The sequence below is a fragment of the Salvelinus sp. IW2-2015 genome, unplaced genomic scaffold, assembly GCF_002910315.2.
Source record: "Salvelinus sp. IW2-2015 unplaced genomic scaffold, ASM291031v2 Un_scaffold1212, whole genome shotgun sequence".
In the NCBI taxonomy this organism is placed as follows: Eukaryota; Metazoa; Chordata; class Actinopteri; order Salmoniformes; family Salmonidae; genus Salvelinus; species Salvelinus sp. IW2-2015.
The window spans coordinates 130,194-153,750 of record NW_019942780.1 but is presented as its reverse complement, the minus strand read 5'-3'; the positions used below and the strand labels follow the sequence as shown (position 1 = coordinate 153,750).

Sequence of the window (23,557 nt, the reverse complement as noted above, 5' to 3'; positions counted from 1 at the left end):
AGGTTCAGATCTGTTATTCTGGAGGGTATTTCTCCTGTCTTAATCCGAGTGTCCTGGTGGAATTTAATATTCTCTCTCTACTCTCTCGAACCTGAAAGCCTAGGACCATGCCTCAGGACTACCATGCCTGGTGAACCCCTTCTGTCCCCAGTCCACCATGGCCGTGCTGCTGCTCCAGTTTCAACTTTCTGCCTGCGGCTATGGAACACTTGACCTGTTCACCGGACGTGCTACCTGTCCCAGACCTGCTGTTTTTCAACTCTCTAGAAGACAGCAGGAACGGTAAGAGATACTCTGAACGTTGATCGGTACGAAAAGCCACTTGACATTACTCCTGAGGTGCTGACCTGGTTGCACCCTCGACACCACCAACTTGATTTATTTTTTATTATTTGACCCTGTGGTCATCTATGAACATTTGGACATCTTTGCCATGTCTGTTATAATCTCCACCGACAGCCAGAAGAGGACTGCCACCTCATAGCTGGTTCCTCTCTAGGTTCTTCCTAGTTTGGCCTTTCTAGGGAGTTTTTCTAGCCACCGTTGCTTCTTACACCTGTAATGCTTGTGTTGGGTTTTAGGCTGGGTTTCTGTACAACACTTTGAGATATCAGCTGATGTAAGAAGGGCTTTATAAATAAATTTTGGGAAGTCAATTAAGAACAAATTCTTATTTACAATGATGGCCTACCTCGGCCAAACCCTTCCCTAACCCAGACGCCACTGGGCCAATTGTGCGCCGCCCTATRGGACTCCCGATCACGGMCGGTTGTGATACAACCCGGGTCTGTAGTGACGCCGCCAACACTGCGATGCAGTGCCTTAGACCGCTGCGCAACTCGAGAGGCCCAGCCTGGAGGTGTGTTTTGGGTCATTGTCCTGTTGATAAACAAATGATAGTCCCAATTAAGTGCAAACCAGATGGGATGGCGCATCGCTGCAGAATGCTGTGGTAGTCATGCTGGTGAAGTGTGCCTTGAATTCTAAACAAATCACAGTGTCACCAGCAAAGCACCTCATCCCACCTCCTCCTCCACGGTGGAGATCATCCGTTCACCTACTCTGCGTCTCACAAAGCCACAGCGGTTGAAACCAAAAATCTCACATTTGGACTCATCAGACCAAATGACAGATTTCCACCGTTCTAATGTCCATTGCTCGTGTTTCTTGGCCCAAGCAAGTCTCCTCTTATTATTGRTGTCCTTTAGTAGTGGTTTCTTTGCAGCAATTCAAACATGAAGGCCTGATTCACGCAGTCTCCTCCCTCCACCTCCCTGGTATCCCTCAGTTCCCTTGTCTTTTCCAGGTGATGGAGGAGTACAAGAGGAAGAACAGTGAGGTGTCAGAGCATCTGATGGAGAGGAACAGGCTGTACCAGAAGCTACAGGGSCTCAATGACTCGCTGAGACTGCGTAACATGGTGGTGGGGGACAGAGACCCACAGAGTTCAACACAGGTTAGAGAGGGGGGGGGGGAATCAAGAGAGAGATCTAGTGATATACTATAGGCCTGAAACATAACTAGAAACCAGTATGTACAAACACTCAGGCTTTCACATGAATTCAGGCACTGATGTCCTTATAAGAGTTGACCGAACTTGTGCAAGCRGATCTCAAGTTAGGATTTGTAATGAAGACATAGTGGAGGATGTATAGAGAAGAGTGGGTACACAATACAAAGAGTAAGAGACAGAGAAAGCATTTTGAGAKGTATTTGAGACAAAACAGGGCATAATTAGTGTACTGTCTATGAAAGGGGAAAATCAACTTTACAAAAATAGCTTCAGTTCACCACCTCCCACCTTTCCCAGGGGTGATCAGAAAGCCCTCTCCCCGGAGGAGTCCTCCATTCTTGGGCATGAGCCCGAGGGAGACATGCACCTCTTCTCCCTGGAGCCAAGACCTTCCAGTTAAGCTCTCCTGTCAGTGACAGGGACCTTCCTCAAAAATTACTGGGACTTGAATTAGAATTCCAGGATTAGAATTAATAGAATAGACTCATTCTTATTCTAATACTGAGACAATGCTGGTTTGGTACCTGTCTGCATTTAAGCAATAAGGCACAAGAAGCAGTGCTGTATCATGAATACAGTCACMGGTAAATGGTGTAAATCAATTCATAGAATKTAATTCTTCCAGCAGAAGAGATATAGTCCGGACAAAAATGTGGTTGTTAGTTATGTTGGTCATATTGCGACAGACGCAAACCAGTCGTTTAAACGTAATTMTTTTTGCAAAGTTGCTATGCAAAASGACTGGTCTTAATTTTTAAAGAAAATGGTTGCTATGCAGGCTAGATAACGTTGTTGTCACTTGCTAGCTAGCTAGCCAACTTCAACTACCTCAGTCACGTCAAACATTAAACCGGGAATGACAGTACAATAGCTGCATTTTCYTTTGTTTGAGCTTTTTCCTATTGGCATTTACTTGGATATGATACAGTATGTCCAGTTAAATAAATAAAATAATAATAATAATGACGTTGATGCGTGATTTCGACGGGCTCAGAAAAAGTTGCCCCGTCTGGGCACCGTTCACTATGTATGGTACTGGCAAGCTACAAAGATCGACATTCAAAAGTGAAACGTTGTTTCTGAGTTCGGATAGGCAGACATCGAGGCTTATATTAACTCCCGCTGTACCATTCTAAATAGTAGGATGGAAGTAAGGGGAAATAGTGTGGGGGTTGATATAAATACGAGATGATTCGGAAAACAACATAAACATGATATTCTTCTGGAGATTAGGTGATCATTTTAGCAGGCATAGGTGTGTCTGTGACGACCAATCAGCATCCAACAAAACAGTTTGATATTGTAGTTTAGTGGTTGCATTTTTGTTTACCAGAAGTTACTTTGATTCACAACTTAATGTTTGCACTTCTTTTTCAATAAAATACAGCATGACAGTGTTACTTTTCACTATGGAARGTTTGACTAACATCACGGTGAAAGGTGATCAACTACATAAGCTAATGATAAAGCAAAAGTTTAAATCATGTCCACATTGGAGACATGTTTGTTTTAATGTCTCGAACCCATGTCTGACACCATCTTCACCACAATTAATTATCATATTAGTAGTCAGTAATTTACAAAATCCCCCAGCCTCCCTCCCACTTTAACAAAATACAAACAAAAATATTTATAAATATGTACAAACAGTGTATTCCTAAAGACTATTTAACAAACAAGGATCTACTATTTACAAAACTAAGATTTTTTTTTAAAGGCACACAGGCTCTTCACGCTCCTTCCTGTCTGCCCCCCCTATCATCCCCCCTTCTCTCATTCACTCTGGGGCTTGTAGCTGACTGAGGCTGCAGTCTGAGCCTGGACGTTCTGTCTCTTGCCGTTGACGATGAGGAGCAGAGGGGAGTCCACTCGTATACTGCGGAAGTCAAACGTCTACAGCAGGGCCAGGAGAGAGGAGAGATTGGAAAATCAGAAATTAAGAGACCACCTAGATCTGTAGTAGCCTTGGTGGAGTTCAAGTGATGTCAGTTTTGATAATTAAGTCTAACAGAGGGAGTCTGTCTTTGGCTATGTATGCACACATTATATATATATATATTTTTTTTWATGAATATGATGAAAAACAACAGTTTAAACATTTTGGCCAAGGGATCCTTGGAATAAGTTTAGATTATGTAATATTATTCATCTCCAATTTTCGTTCTTAACCCTGGCCAATACGGGCTTGGAAGGCTCACAGGGATATTGGTGACGCCGCCGTCACCCCAATTATACATTTTCCAACTCAGTACTTCTTGAATTGCCCCCCAAAATAAAAATTAATTAAATGCACTGTCATTTAAGCTTTAAAACTGCAAAGTTTTCTCTCTGCCTCATGGCAAAATATGTAGAATTACAGGATATTAGCTTAAACTTCCACATTTCTCCTCCGAAGCCAGGAGATGGGCCTTTAAAATGTTCCTTCCYAGGGCCTGAGACTTAGACCGTCAGGCCATGCACTGCCAAAATCACAGTAGAGCTCATTGTATGCCATTTTCTTTTTATCTCATTCGAGTTATGAGGAGGACACTCAGATTCAGAGACACCTAAAATCAGTGCATTCAGCTAAAGTAGATAGAATTACATCACAATCAGTGTAAGTAAAAAGTGTGTAAAGATCCATGTAAGCTGTAGAGAAAGACACACTAACCTGGTCGTTGTGTGCTACACTGTGGCGTTTGACCTGKGGCTCYGGGATGACCACAGAGTCTCCAATCAGAACTCCCCAGTTATCTGCTGTGTTATAGACCATGACCACGCAGCATGTTTCCTCACTGTCCACCATGCCGAACGTACTGGGAGACAGAGAGAGACACAGTATCATATCACTGTCTATCCACCATGGCAAATGTACCCCAGCAAGGCAAAACATACAGTATTATAGCCCTTCAGTTCATACACCTTCAAACAAAGGGGCATGTAGACAGCAACTTACTTCCATCACCCCAAACATGCAGAAAAAGGTACAGTCGAAGTCGGAAGTGGTACATACATTTACATTTAAGTCATTTAGCAGACGCTCTTATCCAGAGCGACTTACAAATTGGAAAGTTCATAAATATTCATCCTGGTCCCCCGTGGGAATTGAACCCACAACCCTGGCGTTGCAAGCGCATGCTCTACCAACTGAGCCACACGGGACCGTGGTTGGAGTCATACACTTAGGTTGGAGTCATTAAAATTCGTTTTTCAACCACTCCACACATTTCTTGTTAACAAACTATAGTTTTGGCAAGTCGGCTAGAACATCTACTTTGTGCATGACACAGTACATTTTCAACAATTGTTTACAGACAGATTATTTCACTTATAATTTACTCTATCACAATTCCAGTGGGTCAGAAGTTTACATACACTAAGTTGACTGTGCCTTTAACAGCTTGGAAAATTCCAGAAAATTATGTCATGGCTTTAGAAGCTTCTGATAGGTAATTGACATCATGAGTCAATTGGAGGTGTACCTGTGATGTATTTCAAGGCCTGTTTAAACTCAGTGCCTTTTGCATGACATCATGGGAAAATCAAAAGAAATCAGCCAAGACCTCAGAAATAAAATTGACCTCCACAAGTCTGGTTCATCCTTAGGAGCAATTTCCAAAATCCTGAGGTACCACGTTCATCTGTACAAACAACAGTACGCAAGTATAAACACCATGGGACCATGCACCGTCATACCGGCTTTCGACTCTGTCAATCACCACATTCTTATCGGCAGACTCAACAGCCTTGGTTTCTCAAATGATTGCCTCGCTGGTTCACCAACTACTTCTCAGACAGAGTTTAGTGTGTCAAATCGGAGGGCCTGTTTCCGGACCTCTGGCAGTCTCTATGGGGTGCCACAGGTTCAATTCTTGGACCGACTCTCTCTCTCTGTATACACAATGATGTCGCTCTTGCTGCTGGTGATTCGCTGATCCACCTCTACGCAGACGACACCATTCTGTATACTTCTGGCCCTTCTTTGGACACTGTGTTAACTAACCCCAGATGAGCTTCAATGCCATACAACTCTCCTTCCGTGGCCTCCAACTGCTCTTAAATGCAAGTAAAACTAAGTGCATGCTCTTCAACGATCGCTACCAGCACCTGCCCGCCCGTCCAGCATCACTACTCTGGACGGTTCTGACTTAGAATATGTGGACATCTACAAATTCCTAGGTGTCTCGTTAGACTGTAAACTCTCCTTCCAGACTCACATTAAGCATATCCAATCCAAAATTAATCATGAATCAGCTTCCTATTTCGCAACAAAGCCTCCTTCACCTCATGCTGCCACATATCCTCGTAAAACTGCCTATCCAACCGATCCTTGACTTCGGCGATGTCATTTACAAAATAGACTCCAACATTCTACTTGAAATTGGATGCAGTCTATCACGTGCCACCCGTTTTGTCACCAAAGCCCCATTTACTACCCAAATTGCGACCTGTATGCTCTCGTTGGCTGGCCCTTGCTTCATACTCGTCGCCAAACCCACTGGCTCCAGGTCATCCATAAGTCTTTGCTGGTAAAGCCTCACCTTATCTCAGCTCACTGGCACCATAGCAGCACCCACCCGTAGCACTGCGCTCCAGCAGGTATTTTCACTGGTCACCCCCAAAGCCAATTCTCCTTTGGCCGCCTTTCCTTCCAGTTCTCTGCTGCCAATGACTGGAACGAATTGCAAAAACCACTGAAGCTGGAGACTCATATCTCCCTCACTAACTTTAAGCAGCTCACAGATCACTGCACCTGTACATAGCCCATCCAACTACCTCATCCCCATACCCTTATTTATGTTTTTGCTCTTTTGCACCCCAGTATCTCTACTTGCACATTCATCTTCTGCACATCTATCACTCCAGTGTTTAATTGCTAAATTGTAATTATTTCTCCACTATAGCCTATTTATTGCCTTACCTCCCTTATCTTACCTCTATTTGCACAGTATATAGACTTTTTTCTATTGTGTTATTGACTGTATGTTTGTTTATTCCAAGTGTAACTCTGTGTTCTTGTTCGTATCGCACTGCTTTGCTTTATCTTGGCCAGGTCGCAGTTGTAAATGAGAACTTGTTCTCAACTAGCCTACCTGGTTAAATAAGGTGAAATAAATAAATGAATACTGCTCAGGAAGGAGACGCGTTCTGTCTCCTAGGATGAACGTACTTTGGTGCGAAAAGTGCAAATCAATCCCAGAACAGCAAAGGACCTTGTGAAGATGCTGGAGGAAACTGGTACAAAAGTATCTACATCCATAGTAAAATGAGTCCTATATCGACATAAACTGAAAGGCACCTCAGCAAGGAAGAAGCCACTGCTCCAAAAGCCAGACTACGGTTTGCAACTGCACATGGGACAAAGATCGTACTTTTTGGAGAAATGTCCTCTGGTCTGATGAAACAGAAATAGAACAGTTTGGCCATAATGACCATCGTTATGTTTGGAGGAAAAAGGGGGAGGCTTGCAAGCCGAAGAACACCATCCCAACCGTGAAGCACAGGGGTGGCAGCATCATGTTGTGGGGTGCTTTGCTACGGGAGGACTGGTGCACTTCACAAAATAGATTGCATCATGAGGCAGGAAAATTATGTGGATATATTGAAGCAACATCTCAAGACATCAGTCAGGAAGATAAAGCTTGGTCGCAAATGGGTCTTCCAAATGGACAATGACCCCAAGCATACTTCCAAAGTTGTGGCAAAATGCTTAAGGACAACAAAAGTCAAGGTATTGGAGTGGCCATCACAAAGCCCTGACCACAATCCTGTAGAAAATGTGTGGGCAGAACTGAAAAAGCGTGTGCGAGCAAGGAGACTACAAACCCGACTCAGTTACACCAGCTCTGTCAGGAGGAATGGGACGAAATTCACCCAACTTATTGGGGGAGCTTGTGGAAGGATACCCGAAACGTTTGACCCAAATTAAACAATTTAAAGGCAATGCTACCAAATACTAATTGAGTGTATGTAAACTTCTGCCCACTGGGAATGTGATGAAAGAAATAAAAGCTGAAATAATAATTCTCTCTACTATTATTCTGACATTTCACATTCTTAAATAAAGTGCTGATTCCTAACTGACCTAAGACAGGGAATTTTTACTAGGATTAAATGTCAGTAATTGTGAAAAACTGAGTTTAAATGTAATTGGCAAAGGTGTATGTAAACTTCTGACTTCAACTGTACATCTCACACACAAGAGATCCACACGCATAAAGTACACAGCAGACTCCATATTACAGATAGTAGTCCAACATTAGAGGAAGGGGAACTCACAAGGCCATGCGTCCCTCTGAGGCCAGACTGAACACCACCTTTCCCAGGGTAGCCACCCCAGCATTGTGGCCGTGTGTCAGGGCAGACAGGGTCCGGGGCTCCAGGCTCCCAACGCGGCCTGCGGGGGAGCGGAACTGAGGGGAGGAGCACGGCCCCAGGGCCAACGGGCTGAGGTTGGAGAGCATCGTTCGCAGGCGCCGGGCCTTCACCTTCCCCTGAAGGGGTGAAAGAAAAAGAGTAGGTCACTGTTATCAGTGGAAAAGCATAGGACTCTGCTGCCACCTACTGGTGATTTATAATTCTATCTGATACACATTTGCATTAGTGCTGGAGTTGACAAGAAATGTGTTTGTATATTTTATTAAGTTTATATCCTATACAGATCACATGAACTGCTGATAGATGTAGATTGAAGACTAATGTGCCCTGTCCAGTTCATCTATATGAATGTGTGTGTGTGTGTGTGTGTGTGTGTGTGTATGTGTGGGGTTCTCCTGTTTCTACCTTGTTCTCTGTGAGTGCTGTGAGTTTCTCCAGGTATTCCAGTAGCTGCCTCTCCCTCTCTGGAGGCTCCTCCCACGCAGGGTCCAGGGCCGCAGCGCGACTGTACCCGCCCAGGGCAGACCCAAACATCTCCTCATACTGAAACAGCTGGAGGGGTTAGACACAGGCATGGATCATTAGCTTCAGTTAACTTTTCTATGCATTTTTCTGTGTAATGGAATTATTGAAGTAATTTACCACACACATATTATAAGAATCATATCAGAACATGCCAACAATAATGTTTTACCGTGGCTCTATTGAAGTGCAGATCGGGGTTGGAGGTTGCTGTTCGGTCCACTTTCTCCTGAGAGAGAGAACAGAGGAGGGAAGGAATTATATAGTGCTTAACAATGATTATTGCACAACGTTCTAATTGACCCACTCATACTATCCTGTCAGGCTTTGTAAATACAACTGAGTTTGGTTTGTGTGTGTACTCACAGCCTGTGCATAGGCACTCAGAGCCTGCTGAGACATCTGTGGATTCTGTCTGCAGGTGAAGAACAGGGAGATGTAGGCATTCCCCAGGATGTCTGTCAACATACACCAATACATCATCAATACATCATCCACTATCCACTCATATTCAGTACTAGAGGACGTTTTCTAATACCAACATGTACATTCTTTTATCCTCTCTTTGGAGATCCTGAATTACAGCCAAACCTATTCACACAACATATGTATGCATATGCACCCCCACTAACCCCGGACGTGTCCCCCACACTTTAATTCTCTGAACTCCTAACCACTGTAAAATGTGAATCTGTTATGAGACTATCCATCATACTCACACCAGGAGGTGCCGTCGGTGACGTCCAGCTGTACAGCCTGCCTGGCCATGGCCACGCTCTCCAGCACCCTCTTCCCCTGCTCATCACCGCCCCCTCCTGGCAGCTGCCTCAGCACCATGGACAGACTACGCAGAGATACTTTGTTCTTACTCTGGGACGGAGAGAGAAAAGTAACCATGTATGCCAGAGAATGCCCCACTCATTAAAAATAATAATAATTGGAAATTGCTTTGGGGGTAGTTCAATTTCAATGATGTAGCAATAAAGAATAAAACAGACCAGAGTAAACAGAAATAAAGGTAGAGACAAAGGAAGGTGCACACAATGAGAGGTAGAGTTATGGCTTGAAAGGTTGTGATAAACAGCTGTTGTTTATGTAGGCCTATAACTAGGGCTATAACCAGTGATGAACACTTTACATGCATTCTGTTCTTGATCAGTAAGGTTCTACTGCATACCTTGATCTCAACACAACAACAGTAGCACGGCATCACTCTCCAGTTAACCTGAAGAGCTTTGTGACTCATGCTGTCTGTGAATTAAAAGCCCAGCTATGCAAATAAAACACACGATTACTGTGTTCTTATTGCTAACCTGCTGCAGGGCTCCAGTGAAGCAGGTCTTAGCGGTGGTCAGGTCTCCTTTCTTCCAGTACTGCTCCCCCAGTGTGTTCCAGCCCTCCACTAGTCCAGGCTCCAGCTTCACGGCCCGGGACAGGCACTCCCCAGCGGTGGTGCTAAACTCCGGAGCCACCCCCAGGGATCGGCCCCGCAGCAGCAGGAACTCAGCACTGTGCTTATACGACTCTGGAGGAGACGAAGGGACGACAAAGATGATTCTCTAGTCTAGGGGTTCCCAAACTTTTTCACTCAGGCCCCCCTTCCAGCATTGGAGAACATACCCGCGTCCCACGTCTATTTCTATGGGCACAAGCACGGTTCACATCCCTCTTGTTGGCATAGAGAAAATGTTGCCGTTTTAAAGCTTAACATACATTTTCCCATGTCTAATGTGTATTCATGTGATATTTGAGTGACTCGAATACTCCAACAAAATCTATTGGCTAAAAAACCGAGCTGAAAAACATTATCTGACATGGGCTAGTTGATCTGTACATTTCTGACAAGTTATAAGTAGCACTGTAAGGTATGCAATGACTAACATGACAAGAGAAAAACGGATGATGCACTACCCAATTTAGAACTTGAGTTACTTCTGTCGTTTTTGGGGGGAGGGGGTGACCCCTGCCCCCTGGGAGGGAGCGGSAACCACTGCTTTGGTCAACTGACTTTTGCTGTTTGTTTAAAGATGTAACCCCACATATTAGATGCCAAATGGATGCCAAGCTAAGCTCAGTCAGCACTGTGCTTATGTTACCTCGTCCCCAGGCTCAATTGCTACCGCATGAGACAGCAGGCTGGTGGACGACAACTGTGCTTATATGACTCTGGATTGGAAGAGATGGAGGGACACCATAAGTCTTAGTTATGTAAGTCTTTGATGATTAAATAATGCATAAAAAGATCACTCTCTAGTCAGGCAGGCTTTGTGAGCACTGAATCGTGTGGTAAAAGATTTGTAACTACACAAAAAAATCAAAATGGATACAAAGCTATCATGCAAAATCTCAGTATATTATTTTTACATGTGTGGTTACCAAATCAGAACACACCTTTCTTTTCTGTTATCTCACCTTCTTTCTCCTCCAGCTTCTTTAGTGTCTTCTCCATCTCCTGTGCCACATCACTCGGTTTCCTCTTTGCATCCTCCACACAGTGAGTCTCAAAGTAATGATCCCGAAAATGATACAACTCATCCACTCGTTCCTGATCCAGAAAGAGATAAATTGTTATTGATACCTGTTAAGGACATTAGCTAGGTGCGTGGCATGCAATCATGATGAGCCAGATCAGGTTACAATAATGTAATTTTGAAAAGTGTTGCTATTCAGCAAATACACTTGATGCTGTTGATTTCCTTGCATAAGTGCATGCATGCTCACTGGCATTGAGGGATGATGACACAGCAAGATAGCTAGCTATCGCTGCATATGGCTAGACGTGTCAGGCGCCAATTTAGCTGGCTAGCCAAGATTGAGAGACACTGTCAGTCAAGCCAAGCTAACGTTAGACAGTTAACTAACCGACAATCAGCTGACGGCTCGTCAGATTTAGAGACAACCAACTYGGATAGAAGATAGTACAATCAACCACAAGATTTTGGTCGATTAATATGACAGTTGGTATCAGTTGTTATAGTAACGAGTCTGGAGAGCTAGCTAGCAACAAAGGACAGGTGGGATGTAACTGTTTAAATAAGACGTCCATTACAATTGCGAGTTTAATTATGGCAATATATTCCATGCAGTGATAATAATATAATATTTTGCAATACTTTTAAAATCTGTAAATCATCTTTGTCAGTCGCAGGATCACCATCCTTCTCCACTTCCGCCATCTTTTCCAGTGGTTGTTGGAAGAAGAATTCGAGAAGAGATTCGAGAAGAGTACATTGACAACACGGCACCTGCTGGCCTGGAGGGGTATGCAGTAGCTGGATAATATTAAACTATTATTTGCTAAACCATTCTTATTTACTTAAAGTAATAAACTCAAGTTTTTTTTATTTAAWTTTTTTTTACCGCATATTGCTAGCTAATGAACTAACAACAAATGTCATATTGTTGTTGAACAGACTGAACCGGAAGTAGATCTTTTTAAACCGGAAATGTGTCCGTTTTCAAAAAACATCCGTCTTGTGCTCATTTTAACATATCGATTGCTTTAAAGTTGTCACGACCTAACATTATGTAAAACATTTATTTGAACGAGTTCTGAGAGGTGACAAATTCTACTTGCAATAGAAAAGTTAGCTGTTAGATTTTGGATTTGTCTGTCTTGGTGGTTTCCTCCAACAACAAGGGGGAACCAGTCATTCGTTGTTGTTGTTAGTCCGACACAGTGCGAGCGGAGTCACATTATCCCGCTAAACTAAGTGATCTTGCAGTAGCTCCTACTCTAAATCGCGGTAGCTCCTACTCTAAATGTCGGATACATGGAGCAACATCCAGGCACACAAGAAGCAGCTGGACTCGCTGCGAGAGAGACTGCAGAGGCGACGGAAAGACCCCACGCAACTCGCTGCAGGTGTGTCTTTATGCTAACGCGTTAGCTAGCTAGAAAGGCGGGATGGGGAAAATAAGATTAGACAATAGGGATTTCAACACACAGATGTATTTGATTCTATGCTGATGGTTAAAGTTGAAAAAGTTCAGCAAATGTCAATGCTTGTGCATTGTCTGTGGACACCTAGCTATATGGTCCAGATACTAACGAATAACGTTAACTAGTGACCAAAGTTCTTAATCTGCATAAGCACTGTTACTGCTAATGGGATTTACAACTGGTGGTTTTCTTTTATCGCAGAGGTGGGAGGCAGCAGTACTGAAGGGGCTGCAGCGCGGAGTGAGAGTCCCGGACCAGCCCTCCAGAGTCCCCCACAGGAGGAGGCTGAACGTCCCCCGGACCCTGAACTAGAGAAGAGACTCCTGGGTTATCTGTCGGACCTGAGCCTCTCACTGCCCACTGACTCCTTGACCATCACTGATGAGCTCAATACTGTGAGTGTGTATCCTTGTGACCAAGATCTAATATTTGCTAAAAAAAAATCAGACCAGGGTTCAAATACATGTGTATTTGAGTTGAGTATTTGTTATTTATTTATTTGAGTATTTTCAAATACACAGCCCAAAACAACKACTTTTATTTGAGTATTTGAATGTTTATTTGTAAAAAAAATAATAATAATAGTATTTGAAAGTATTTTCATCTAGTTAGTTAAAATCCTATGATCACGGGACCAAAGAGGAGTGTACGCGGTCTGGGTTCACACCTGGGTGAAATGCATGGGAGTGTATTTGAGTATTTTCAAATAGGCTACATTCCAATATTCAACTAAACCTTTATTTTAAAAAACAATATCTGAATACTTGTTTTGAAAAGTAATTGAAATGCCTAAAATAGTATATGAACCTAGTCTGGATAGTGTGTGTGCTGACCGCTATTGCAAATTTTATGAAGACTATGGATATGAATAATCACTTTGTCACTCATAAGCCACTGTTCCCATAACTGCATCACATTCCTTTTCCTATCCTTTCTCTTTCCTCACCTTCCTCTCTCATTCCACTTCTATTTTCTCCTCCACAGTCTGAAGTGCCTGTCACCCATGGCTGCATCCAGAGTCTGCTGCTCAAGTTCTCTGCCCAGGAGCTCATCGAAGTCCGGCAGCCATCCGTGGCCACCTCCCCCTCTTCTTCCTCAACGCTCGTCATCTCCGTGGACCACACAAAACTCTGGGCCATGATTGGGGGCGGGGCCTTAGGCCAGAGGAAGAGGAAAGCAGAGGACCAAGCCCACCATAAACGTCCGCCAGGTTCCTCCCCTGCTCTCCAGAGCCCGCCCTCCCCTCCGCCCACTTCCTCCATCTCCCTGGCACCGGCTTCCTCCTCCCAGCTGACCGGGCCCTCTGATTGGAAGGCTGGAGGAGGAAGGGGCGGGGCAGATAAACAGGGCAGGACCAGTAAAGGGCAGACGTCTCACCTGGACATGGAGATAGAGAGCCTCCTGAACCAGCAGTCCACCAAGGAGCAGCAGAGCAAGAAGGTACATTCACACCTTGGTAGAGGGAGGGGATAGAGATGGAGATACCCTGGGGGTAGTTTGAACCATATCAGTACAAACCTTATTATACTGCCCAATGTTCAAACCATTTTTCAACCACACTGTCAATGGCGAAATCAAAGTGCTTGTGTGTGTGTGTGTGTGTGTGTGTGTGTGTGTGTGTGTGTGTGTGTGTGTGTGTGTGTGTGTGTGTGTGTGTGATAGATGAGCAGAGAAATCCTGGAGCTTCTGAACACCAGCACAGCTAAAGAGCAGTCCATCGTTGAGAAGTTCCGCTCACGCGGTCGGGCTCAGGTCCAGGAGTTCTGTGACCACGGGACCAAAGAGGAGTGTACGCGGTCTGGGTTCACACCCCAGCCCTGCACCAAGCTGCACTTCCGGTCAGTACTACTGCCACACACAACCATAAGAGTACACTCCCAAATATGTTTTATTCTTGATAACTATTTTTACACCCTTTTTCTTCCCAATTTCAATCTTGTCTCATCGCTGCAACTCCCCAACGGGCTCACGAGGCGAAGGTCGAGTCATGAGTCTTCCGAAACATGACCAGCCAAACCGCACTTAACACCTGCCCGATTAACCCGGAAGCCAGCCGCACCAATGTGTCGGAGGAAACACTGTTCAACTGACCACCGAGGTCAGCCTGCTGGTGTCCGGTCCGCCTCAAGGAATCCCTAGTGCACGATGAGATGTGTAAAGCCCATCCGGCCAAACCCTGCCCTAACACGGACGGCGCTTAGCCAATTGTGCGCCGCCCTATGAGACTCCCGATCACGGCCGGTTGTGACACAGCCCGGGAACAAACCYGGGTCTGTGGTGACGCCTCTAGCACTGTGATGCAGTGTCTTAGACCGCTGCGCCACTTGGGAGGCGTATTCCTGCTGACTTTTTTGCATCATTTAATTTAACACCAAATCGCCTTTTTCCTGATTTCGTTGTTGTGCTGATCACATCCCTTATCAAATCAAAGTTTGTCACATGTTCCCAATACAACCTTACAGTGAAATGCTTACTTACAGGCTCTAACCAACAGTGCAATTTTTAAGTAAAAAAAAGTTATTAGGTGACAATCGATAAGTAAAGAAATAAAAACAATTTCTTGCCATGCGGTATTAGAGAGAACAGTCTGGCTGGGGTCTTTGACAATTTTTAGGGCCTTCCTCTGACACCGCCTGGTGTTGAGGTCCTGGATGGCAGGCAGCTTAGCCCCGATGATGTACTGGGCCGTACGCACTATGAGCAGTTGCCGTTCCAGGCAGTGATGCAACCAGTCAGGATTCTCTCGATGTTGCAGCTATAGAACCTTTTGAGGATCTGAGGACACATGCCAAATCTTTTCAGTCTCCTGAGGGGGAATAGGCTTTGTCGTGCCCTCTTCACGACTGTCTTGGTGTGTTTGGACCATTCTAGTTTGTTGGTGATGTGGACACCAAGGAACTTGAAGCTCTCAACCTGCTCCACTACAGCCCCATCGATGAGAATGGGGGCGTGCTCGGTCCTCCTTTTCCTGTAGTCCACAATCATCTCCTTATTCTTGGTTAGGTTGAGGGATAGGTTGTTATTCTGGTACCATCCGGCCAGGTCTCTGACCTCCCTATAGGCTGTCTCGTCGTCGTCGGTGATCAGGCCTACCACTGTTGTGTCGTCTGCAAACTTAATGATGGTGTTGGAGTTGTGCCTGGCCATGCAGTCGTGGGTGAACAGGTAGTACAGGAGGGGACTGAGCATGCACCCCTGAGGGGCTCCAGTGTTGAGGATCAGCGTGGCAGATGTGTTGCTACTACCCTCATCACCTGGGGGCGGCCCGTCAGGAAGTCCAGGATATAGTTGCAGAGGGAGGTGTTTAGTCCCAGGATCCTTAGCTTAGTGATGAGCTTTGAGGGCACTATGGTGTTGAACGCTGAGCTGTAGTCAATGAATAGCATTCTCACGTAGATGGRCAGTGTGGAGTGCAATAGAGATTGCATCATCTGCTGATCTGTTTGGGCGGTATGCAAATTGGAGTGGGTCCAGGGTTTCTGGGATAATGGTGTTAATGTGAGCCATTACCAGCCTTTCAAAGCACTTCATAGCTACGTACGTGAGTGTTACGGGTCTGTAGTCATTTAGGTAGGTTACCTTTGTGTTCTTGGGCACAGGGACTATGGTGGTCTGCTTGAAACATGTTGGTATTACAGACTCAGTCAGGGACATGTTGAAAATGTCAGTGAAGACACCTGCCAGTTGGTCAGCACATGCCCGGAGTACACGTCCTGKTAATCCGTCTGGGCCCGCAGCCTTGTGATTGGCTGTATGTCTCCATTTAATCACTTACAGTCTATTTTAATTGGCTGAAGCATCTTATCTGGTCCCGCTGTTTTGGCTGAGCCCTGTCGTCTCTCCCTCAGACGCATCATCAACAAGCACACAGACGAGAGTCTTGGAGACTGCTCCTTCCTCAACACCTGTTTCCACATGGACACCTGTAAATACGTGCACTATGAGATCGACGCCCCTCCAGAGGCAGAGGGGGGCCTGATGGGACCCCAGGCTGGGGGCATGGAGGTGGGACTACACCAGGGGGAGGAAGACAGCAACGTGGGGAAACTGTTCCCCTCTCAGGTGAGGAAGAGGAATAAAGTGAGAGAGGAGGGAGAGGGACATGAAGAGAAAAGGGGGAGGCCTATGAAAAGGAAGGAGGAGGAGGAAGACTAGGCTTTTATTTTGGTACATGTCTCTAATGGTGTAATTCCCCAAAGGGAGAAATTAGGTAAATGAATCTGTCTACATAGGTTATGTCAGTTACCTCCAGAAGTGGTCAGACTGACGCTGCAGTTCAATCCAGTCTGATCTGATTTTGTCCCCCGTCACAGTGGATCTGTTGTGACATCCGGGTCCTGGACGTTTCGATTCTGGGGAAGTTCTCTGTGGTGATGGCTGACCCTCCCTGGGACATCCACATGGAGCTGCCCTACGGAACTCTGACGGACGATGAGATGAGGAAGCTCCACATCCCCGTCCTCCAGGACGACGGCTTCCTCTTCCTCTGGGTGACTGGCAGGTACCTCCACCAATCAGATATGAGTGGAATAGTGTGTTTCTACTCGACCAATCAGCTGCCAGAAGAACAGTGCATGCTAATGGACATGCAGGGTCTGACAGAGGTTAATTATATGATAACAAGCCATAAACTCTTGATTTATTTACGTTGATTGTTGCTGTGATTGACATATTTCACTTTTTTCAATATGCTGTTCAGTCTTCATTCCTATCTCTATTTCTTTTAGGGCTATGGAGTTGGGTAGAGAATGTCTGAGTCTTTGGGGGTACGTCTTTATTCATCRACCTTTGGGACCAATAAGTAAGTAAGTCAACTGTCGTAATCTGACCGTTGGTCTTACCCATGCTTTTCCCCCCTCGTAGCTATGAGCGTGTTGATGAGATCATTTGGGTGAAGACCAACCAGTTACAGAGAATCATCCGTACCGGGAGGACTGGTCACTGGCTAAATCATGGGAAGGAGCACTGCTTGGTGAGTGTGATGTTGTGTGCCATCATACCTCTTATCTGACTCTGTGGGCTCTGGGCAGTGTAGTGCGGTCAGTTGTGTATATTTACTGTTATTGTGGTATAGTTGTGTGTGTGTGTGTGTGTACAGTTGTATTGATGTGTATGTGCTTCTCAGGTGGGCGTGAAGGGACAGCCCCAGGGATTCAACAGAGGGCTGGACTGTGATGTCATCGTGGCAGAGGTCAGGGGTCAAACACAATTAATCTATTTGATGTTCCGTTCCAATCCTACGAGAGCCTAGAATGTTTTAACTCAACCCTATCTGTTCTCTCTCCCTCTCCCGCTCTCTCTCTCATTCTTGTCTTTTGTCTCTACCTCTTTCTCTCCTCACCACCTCTCTCGCTCCAGGTGCGTTCCACCAGCCACAAGCCAGATGAGATTTATGGAATGATTGAGAGACTCTCACCTGGTACCAGGAAGATTGAGCTCTTTGGCAGACCTCACAATGTCCAACCCAACTGGTGTGTGTGTGTGTGTGTGTGTGTGTGTGTGTGTGTGTGTGTGTGTGTGTGTGTGTGTGTGTGTGTGTGTGTGTGTGTGTGTGTGTGTGTGTGTGTGTGTATTCATTGAATTTGTAAATGAGGTATGTGGGTATTCTTTCTTTTTCTAAGCCTTCTTTTTTCTCTCTCAGGGTAACTCTTGGTAATCAGTTAGATGGCATTCACCTCTTGGACCCTGATGTCGTGGCTCGCTTCAAGAAACGTTACCCAGATGGAGTCATCTCCAAACCCAAGAACATGTAGAGAGTGGTCCTAAACGCCTTCCATGGGGTCATCGTTGTCAACTACTTGTCCTGTTATAAACATGTTATGTCATGTTATGTCACGTTATGAACTTCGACGCCGAGGGAAAAACACTGATCAATGCTCAGTAAGTGTCTGATGGACTGCCTTCTGTTTTTTATGTCTTTTTTTGTACCAATTACAACATTTTGTAATAAATATGGTTGAAGGAATATTTATGGATCTCTATGATGCGGATCAGACATACTGCACAATGAATCCACCAAAAACATTTCAGTATATACTTTTTTTTGTATTACTTTGTTAGTACATTTTGTCCATTTCCATGACAACAGCACTACAGTATACAAAGCGAGGACTGGCTAGTTTGGGGATCTTGATTGATTTACATTTACTTTGATTAAAAGAAAAACATTTACATTGGAAATGTATCAATATTTTCTTCACAGTAATTAGGAATCACATACATTTTTCTCATCATTCCAAACTTRCCACAGTAGCACCAGATGTATGCTACTACGTTCTCGTACAATAATTTTCACAATTTGTACAAAAATATATTAAACAGTAAGAAGTGGAATAACATGAGTATTTATTATTCTTAAACTAGTAGGTGAAGCAGGAAAAATATTTCAATGTTAGAGAGGGTGGGTTGTAGAACCCAACTAAAGCACCAAAACACTGTTGAAATGKCTTCCAGAACAATCTGTTGACTTTCTCCTCCATTCACTGTTGTTCCCCATAAGATGCCATCAGAAGTAAAGGTAAGAGCTGCACGTAACATTTCTAGATATGAATACAGTGTAGAAGCGTTCCAAGCAGTCAGTTGAAAAGGGCACTAGAAGAAGACAGCCAGCACCAAAACTGAATGTAATTGAGGAAATGTTCAAAAAAGGTAAAAAGGCACAAACTCATTAGTATCTTCATCAGCCAAACCAATCAAAATCGAGTTACCATGTTTTTCTCAGCAAGTTAGGATAGTGTTAGGATAAAAACAAAAAAGCCTGTATTTAAAGTTGGGAGTGCATAATTTACTTGTTGTATTCAACAGCTAGTATTTTAAAGACTTGAATTTGCAGTTGTCTTTTACCTGCCCCCCCAAAAAAGAAAAGGAAAATTATGCACTTGGTTGGTAATGATGTAGTAAACATTTTTCCATCTCTACTAGCCACACCAGCAGTGCATTCAGCATTTCTCTAGTGAAGAACTTTACTGTGATATATCCATCCTTTCACACTCACTTCTGAAGGGGGAGTTGAGAATGAACGTCGAATATATAGGTACCACTGAGTAGATCAAGTCTCAGTCCTTTACATTCTATGTTCTGTTGATCTATAATAATGGATGTCATAGTGGAGGGGCGGGAGTTCATTGTTGGGCGATGGTGATGATGACAGGAGGGATGCCTCAGTAGATACTAAAGTGTCATTCCCAGCACTGTAAACCAGGGTCGTATTCATTGGGGTACACCGTAGCAAAAATGTTTCACAACGGAAACCAAAAATGAGCATTTCTTATCAGACAAGCCCAGGTATTCCCTCCCTATTTCAGTCCTTTTTCTTCCGTTTGATGCCTAATGAACACTGCTCGGCACGGCGGGGCTGAGCTATTCAGCAGGTGGCGTCCACTGCGTTGAAGTTGCTGTCCATCTGGTGTCTGAAGGAGAGGCGAGCCTTGGTGGAGAAGTAGATCTGGGAGCCACTCAGACTGCTGCTGCTCTCGCCCTCGCTACCACATGACACCGTGGATGACAGGCGGGGCTTCATCTCCTCACTGGGGACTGAAGGGAGGAGGAAGGGAGGAAGGACGGGCAGAGGAACGGAGGAATGGAGGGAGAGAGGAGTTATTGAACCAGTAGCACGCAACATTGTAGCATCTTTCTTCATGATGTTGTTGTTGTTGTTGCCATGTCTCTACGTGTCTACATAGTGAGGGATGATTTGATCATGCTATTTAAAATACATAATGGTATGCGTCATCCCTCGTGTCTTTTCGTAACTTAAATGTGACATGATATCAACTTCGTTGACATTCGAATGATGTAAATCTAATAGAGCAGGATCTTCATTACAAAGGTGTAGGTGGAATGATCGAATAAAGAATGACTAAATGATTGACGGACAGTTATAATACTGGGAAGTGGACGGGAAAAGAAGAACAGTGACATAAAACTCATTATTGACTTTCATAAGCGGAGCCCGGAGAAAGACCTTCACTGTAGCTAACTCTGACATACCTGGTTATCTCATAGCACTTTTATCAACATGTCTTCCAAATATGTGTGTTTTTGATAATCATAGATTATGTGTGCAGCATATTATTACTGCACAGACAGCCCTGAGGAGTTCTGACATAATGATACTGTATGTAATTAACTATGTAATGGCTGGGGNCTGGGGAGTTCTGACATAATGATACTGTATGTAATTAACTATGTAATGGCTGGGGAGTTCTGACATAATGATACTGTATGTAATTAACTATGTAACAGCTGGGGAGTTCTGACATATTGAGAATGCTAATGTATGTAATACTGTAAGTACTATATGTGGAAGGTTGTAGTTTTCTCACCTGCAGGTAGGGGGCACTGTCTGCCCTTTTCACTATGTAACGGCTGACAGTGATAATGATATTGCATGTAACTAACTACGTAATGTCATGTACAACTCTAATATGTAATGCACTACTATGTAATGTAACTGGCAGCTTGTAGTTCTCTCACCTGCAGGTGGGGGGCACTGTTTAGCCTTGCATCGCTCTTTACAGCGTCTGTACCAGGGGAAGCACTGGAGCACCTTCACACCCATGTCTGTAGCTGAGGACCACTGGGGGGATTTTTTCTCCCCTCACTCCTCCATTCATATCTCTCCTCTCCCCCCCCCCCCCCCCCCCCCCCAGTGGTCCTCAGCTACAGACATGGGTGTGAAGGTGCTCCAGGCTTCCCTGGTACAGACGCTGTAAAGAGCGATGCAAGCTAAACAGTGCCCCCCACGCAGCGTGAGAGAACTTACAAGCTGCCAGTTACATTACATAGTATGCATAACAATATTAGAGTTGTACATGACATTACGTAGTTAGGTACATGCAATACATTATCACTGTCAGCCCGTTACATAGTGAAAAGGGCAGACAGTCCCCCTACCTGGCAGGTGAGAAAACTACAACCTTCCACATATAGTAATTACAGTATTACATACATTAGCATTCTCAATATTGTCATAAGAACTCTCCCAGCTTTACATAGTTAATTACATACAGTTAAATCATTATGTCAGAACTCCCAGCCATTACATAGTTAATTACATACAGTATCATTATGTCAGAACTCCCCAGCCATTACATAGTTAATTACATACAGTATCATATTATGTCAAAATTCCCCAGCTCATAACATAGTTAATCTACATACAGTATCATTATGTCCAAAGAAGTACCCCAAGCCATTTCATTTTTAGTTTAATCTACATACAGTATCATTATGTCAGAATCCCAGCCCATTACATAGTTAATACATACCAGTATCATTATGTCAAACTCCCCAGCCATGACATAGTTAATTACATACTAGTTTATCATTAGTTCAGAAAACTCTCGCAGCCATTTACATAGTTAATTACATACAGCTATCATTAGTCAGAACTCCCCAGCTTTTTCATTTACAGTTTAATTACATACTTTAGATCATTATCAGGAACTCCCCATCCATTACATTAGGTTAATTCACATACATGTATCATATATGCAGAAACTCCCCAGCCATTACATCGGTTAATTAACATACAGTATCATTTATGTCAGAACTCCCCCCAGCCATTAATAGTTAATACATACAGTATCATTTATGTACAGAACTTCCTCCCAGGCTCTGCTAGGAGATAATATGCTCACACATAATCTTATGTGATTATCCCAAAAACACACATATTTGGAAGAATCATGTTGATAAAGCTAATGAGTATAAACCATAGGGTAAGTCAGAGTTAGCTACATTTGGGAAGCGTCTTTCCTCTCGGCTCCGCTTATGAAAGTCAAAATGAGTTTATGCAACCTGTTCTTCTTTCCCGTCCACTTCCCCAGTATTATAACTGTCCGTTCAATCATTTTAGTCATTCTGATTATCCCGATCATTCCACCTACACCTTTTAATGAAAATCCTGCACTCTATTAAGATTCTTACATCATTCGAATTCAACGAAAGTTACTGATCATGTACTAGTGGTATAGTACTGAAAAAGACACGAGTGATGACGCCATACCATTATGTATTTTAAAATAGAGCATGATCCAAAAATCATCCCCTCCACTATGTAGACACGTAAGAGAACAATGGCAACAACACCCAAACAACAAACATCATGAAGAAAGATGCTAACAATGTTGCGTGCTACTGGGTCAATAACTCCTCTCTCCCTCCATTCCTCCGTTCCTCTGCCCGTCCTTCTCCCTCCTCCTCCCTTCACGTCCCAGTGAGAGAGTAAGCCCCGCCTGTCACACACCGGAAGTCATGTGTAAGCCGAGGGGCGAAAGAGCAGCAGCAGCTCTGGTGGCTCCCAGATCTACTTTCTCCACCGAGGCTCGCCTCTCACTTAACATGCACACCAGATGGACAGCAACTTCAACGCCCAGTGGACGCCCAACCTCTGAATAGCTCAGCCCCGCCTTGGTTCCTGATTCAGTGTTTCATAGGCCATCAAAAACGGAAAGAAAAAGACTGAAAGAGGAGGAAAACCGTGGGCTGGTCTGATATAAACAAAATGCTCATTTTTGCGGTGTTCCGGGTTGAAACAAGTTTTGCTAACGGGTGGACGCCCCAAGTGATCATACGACCCTGGTTTACGACGTGTTTCGGGAAACACTTTAGTAGCTAACTGGAGCATTCCCTCCCTGTCTTATCATCCACCAATCCCCAACATATACTCCCGCCCCTCCACTATGAACACTTCCATTATTATAGATCAACAGAAATAAATGTTATATATGGAACTGACGACCTTGATCTACTCAGTGTTTACCTAATATATTCGGACTGTCATCTCAACTCCCCCTTCAGAATTGATGTGAAAAGAATTGACTATATCACAGTTAGAGAGTAATTCTTCACTAGAGAAAATGCTGAATAGGCAATCTGCTAGGGGCTAGTAGAATGGAAAATGTTTACTACATCCATTAACCAACCAGTGGCAGTAATTTTCCTTTTTCTTTTTTTTCTGGGCATGGTTACAAAGACACTTTGCAAATTCAAAGTTCTTTAAAAAACTAGCTGTGTGAATACAACAAGTAAATTAACTCCTCAACTTTAAATTACAGGCTTTTTTGTTTTGATTCCTAAACAACATATCCTATACTCTGCTGAGAAAAACATTGTAACTCGATTTTGATTTGTTTGCGGCTTGTTTATTAGGAATATGTATCCTACAACGTAAGACATATAATTTGTTGCTATTGGGCATTCATACTTTAAACACTCCT

The 23,557-nt window shown here is 44.0% G+C and overlaps 3 protein-coding genes across 4 annotated transcripts in view; 1 reads left to right on the top strand and 2 right to left on the bottom strand.

The window, feature by feature from the left end:
* Window positions 1-2,802: 2,802 nt before the first annotated feature.
* On the bottom strand, window positions 2,803-11,614 carry LOC112070049 (tetratricopeptide repeat protein 5). Of its 2 annotated transcripts, none has more exons than XM_024137449.2 (10): window positions 11,506-11,614; window positions 10,784-10,937; window positions 9,706-9,917; window positions 9,112-9,262; window positions 8,759-8,850; window positions 8,565-8,621; window positions 8,276-8,422; window positions 7,772-7,986; window positions 4,164-4,308; window positions 2,803-3,406 (listed from the first exon to the last, which is right to left on the bottom strand). In XM_024137449.2, the coding sequence occupies exons 1-10, from the start codon at window positions 11,566-11,568 to the stop codon at window positions 3,287-3,289; spliced, it is 1,356 nt and encodes a 451-aa protein (XP_023993217.1). In that variant the 5' UTR covers window positions 11,569-11,614; the 3' UTR covers window positions 2,803-3,286. The 2 variants fall into 2 exon arrangements, with proteins under 2 accessions (XP_023993217.1, XP_023993219.1); XM_024137451.2 differs by having other exon boundaries at window positions 10,805-10,937.
* A 229-nt stretch (window positions 11,615-11,843) lies between these two features.
* mettl3 (methyltransferase like 3) lies at window positions 11,844-19,182 on the top strand. The gene is made up of 11 exons (XM_024137448.2): window positions 11,844-12,257; window positions 12,537-12,730; window positions 13,320-13,775; window positions 13,998-14,173; window positions 16,184-16,397; window positions 16,649-16,836; window positions 17,063-17,101; window positions 17,199-17,307; window positions 17,461-17,526; window positions 17,694-17,806; window positions 17,977-19,182. Exons 1-11 carry the CDS (start codon window positions 12,155-12,157, stop codon window positions 18,086-18,088), a joined length of 1,770 nt encoding a protein of 589 aa, XP_023993216.1. The 5' UTR covers window positions 11,844-12,154; the 3' UTR covers window positions 18,089-19,182.
* Window positions 18,360-23,557, bottom strand: part of LOC139024225 (uncharacterized protein C17orf114-like) — a 14,121-nt gene continuing 8,923 nt past the window's right edge. The window contains exons 2-3 of the mRNA XM_070438823.1: window positions 20,811-20,913; window positions 18,360-19,868 (exon numbers count right to left, since the gene is read on the bottom strand). Coding sequence (XP_070294924.1) covers window positions 19,699-19,868; window positions 20,811-20,895 — 255 coding nt within the window. The 5' untranslated portion in view covers window positions 20,896-20,913 and the 3' untranslated portion in view covers window positions 18,360-19,698. The remainder of the gene's footprint in view (window positions 19,869-20,810; window positions 20,914-23,557) is intronic.

What these genes read in the sequence shown, in the direction of transcription:
- mettl3 (XM_024137448.2), top strand. Translation starts at nt 12,155, where the DNA reads ATGTCGGATACATGGAGCAACATCCAGGCACACAAGAAGCAGCTGGAC. An exon ending in GTGATGTCATCGTGGCAGAG is followed by an intron (nt 17,527 to 17,693) that starts GTCAGGGGTCAA and finishes CTCTCGCTCCAG; the next exon opens with GTGCGTTCCACCAGCCACAA. An exon ending in CACAATGTCCAACCCAACTG is followed by an intron (nt 17,807 to 17,976) that starts GTGTGTGTGTGT and finishes TTTCTCTCTCAG; the next exon opens with GGTAACTCTTGGTAATCAGT.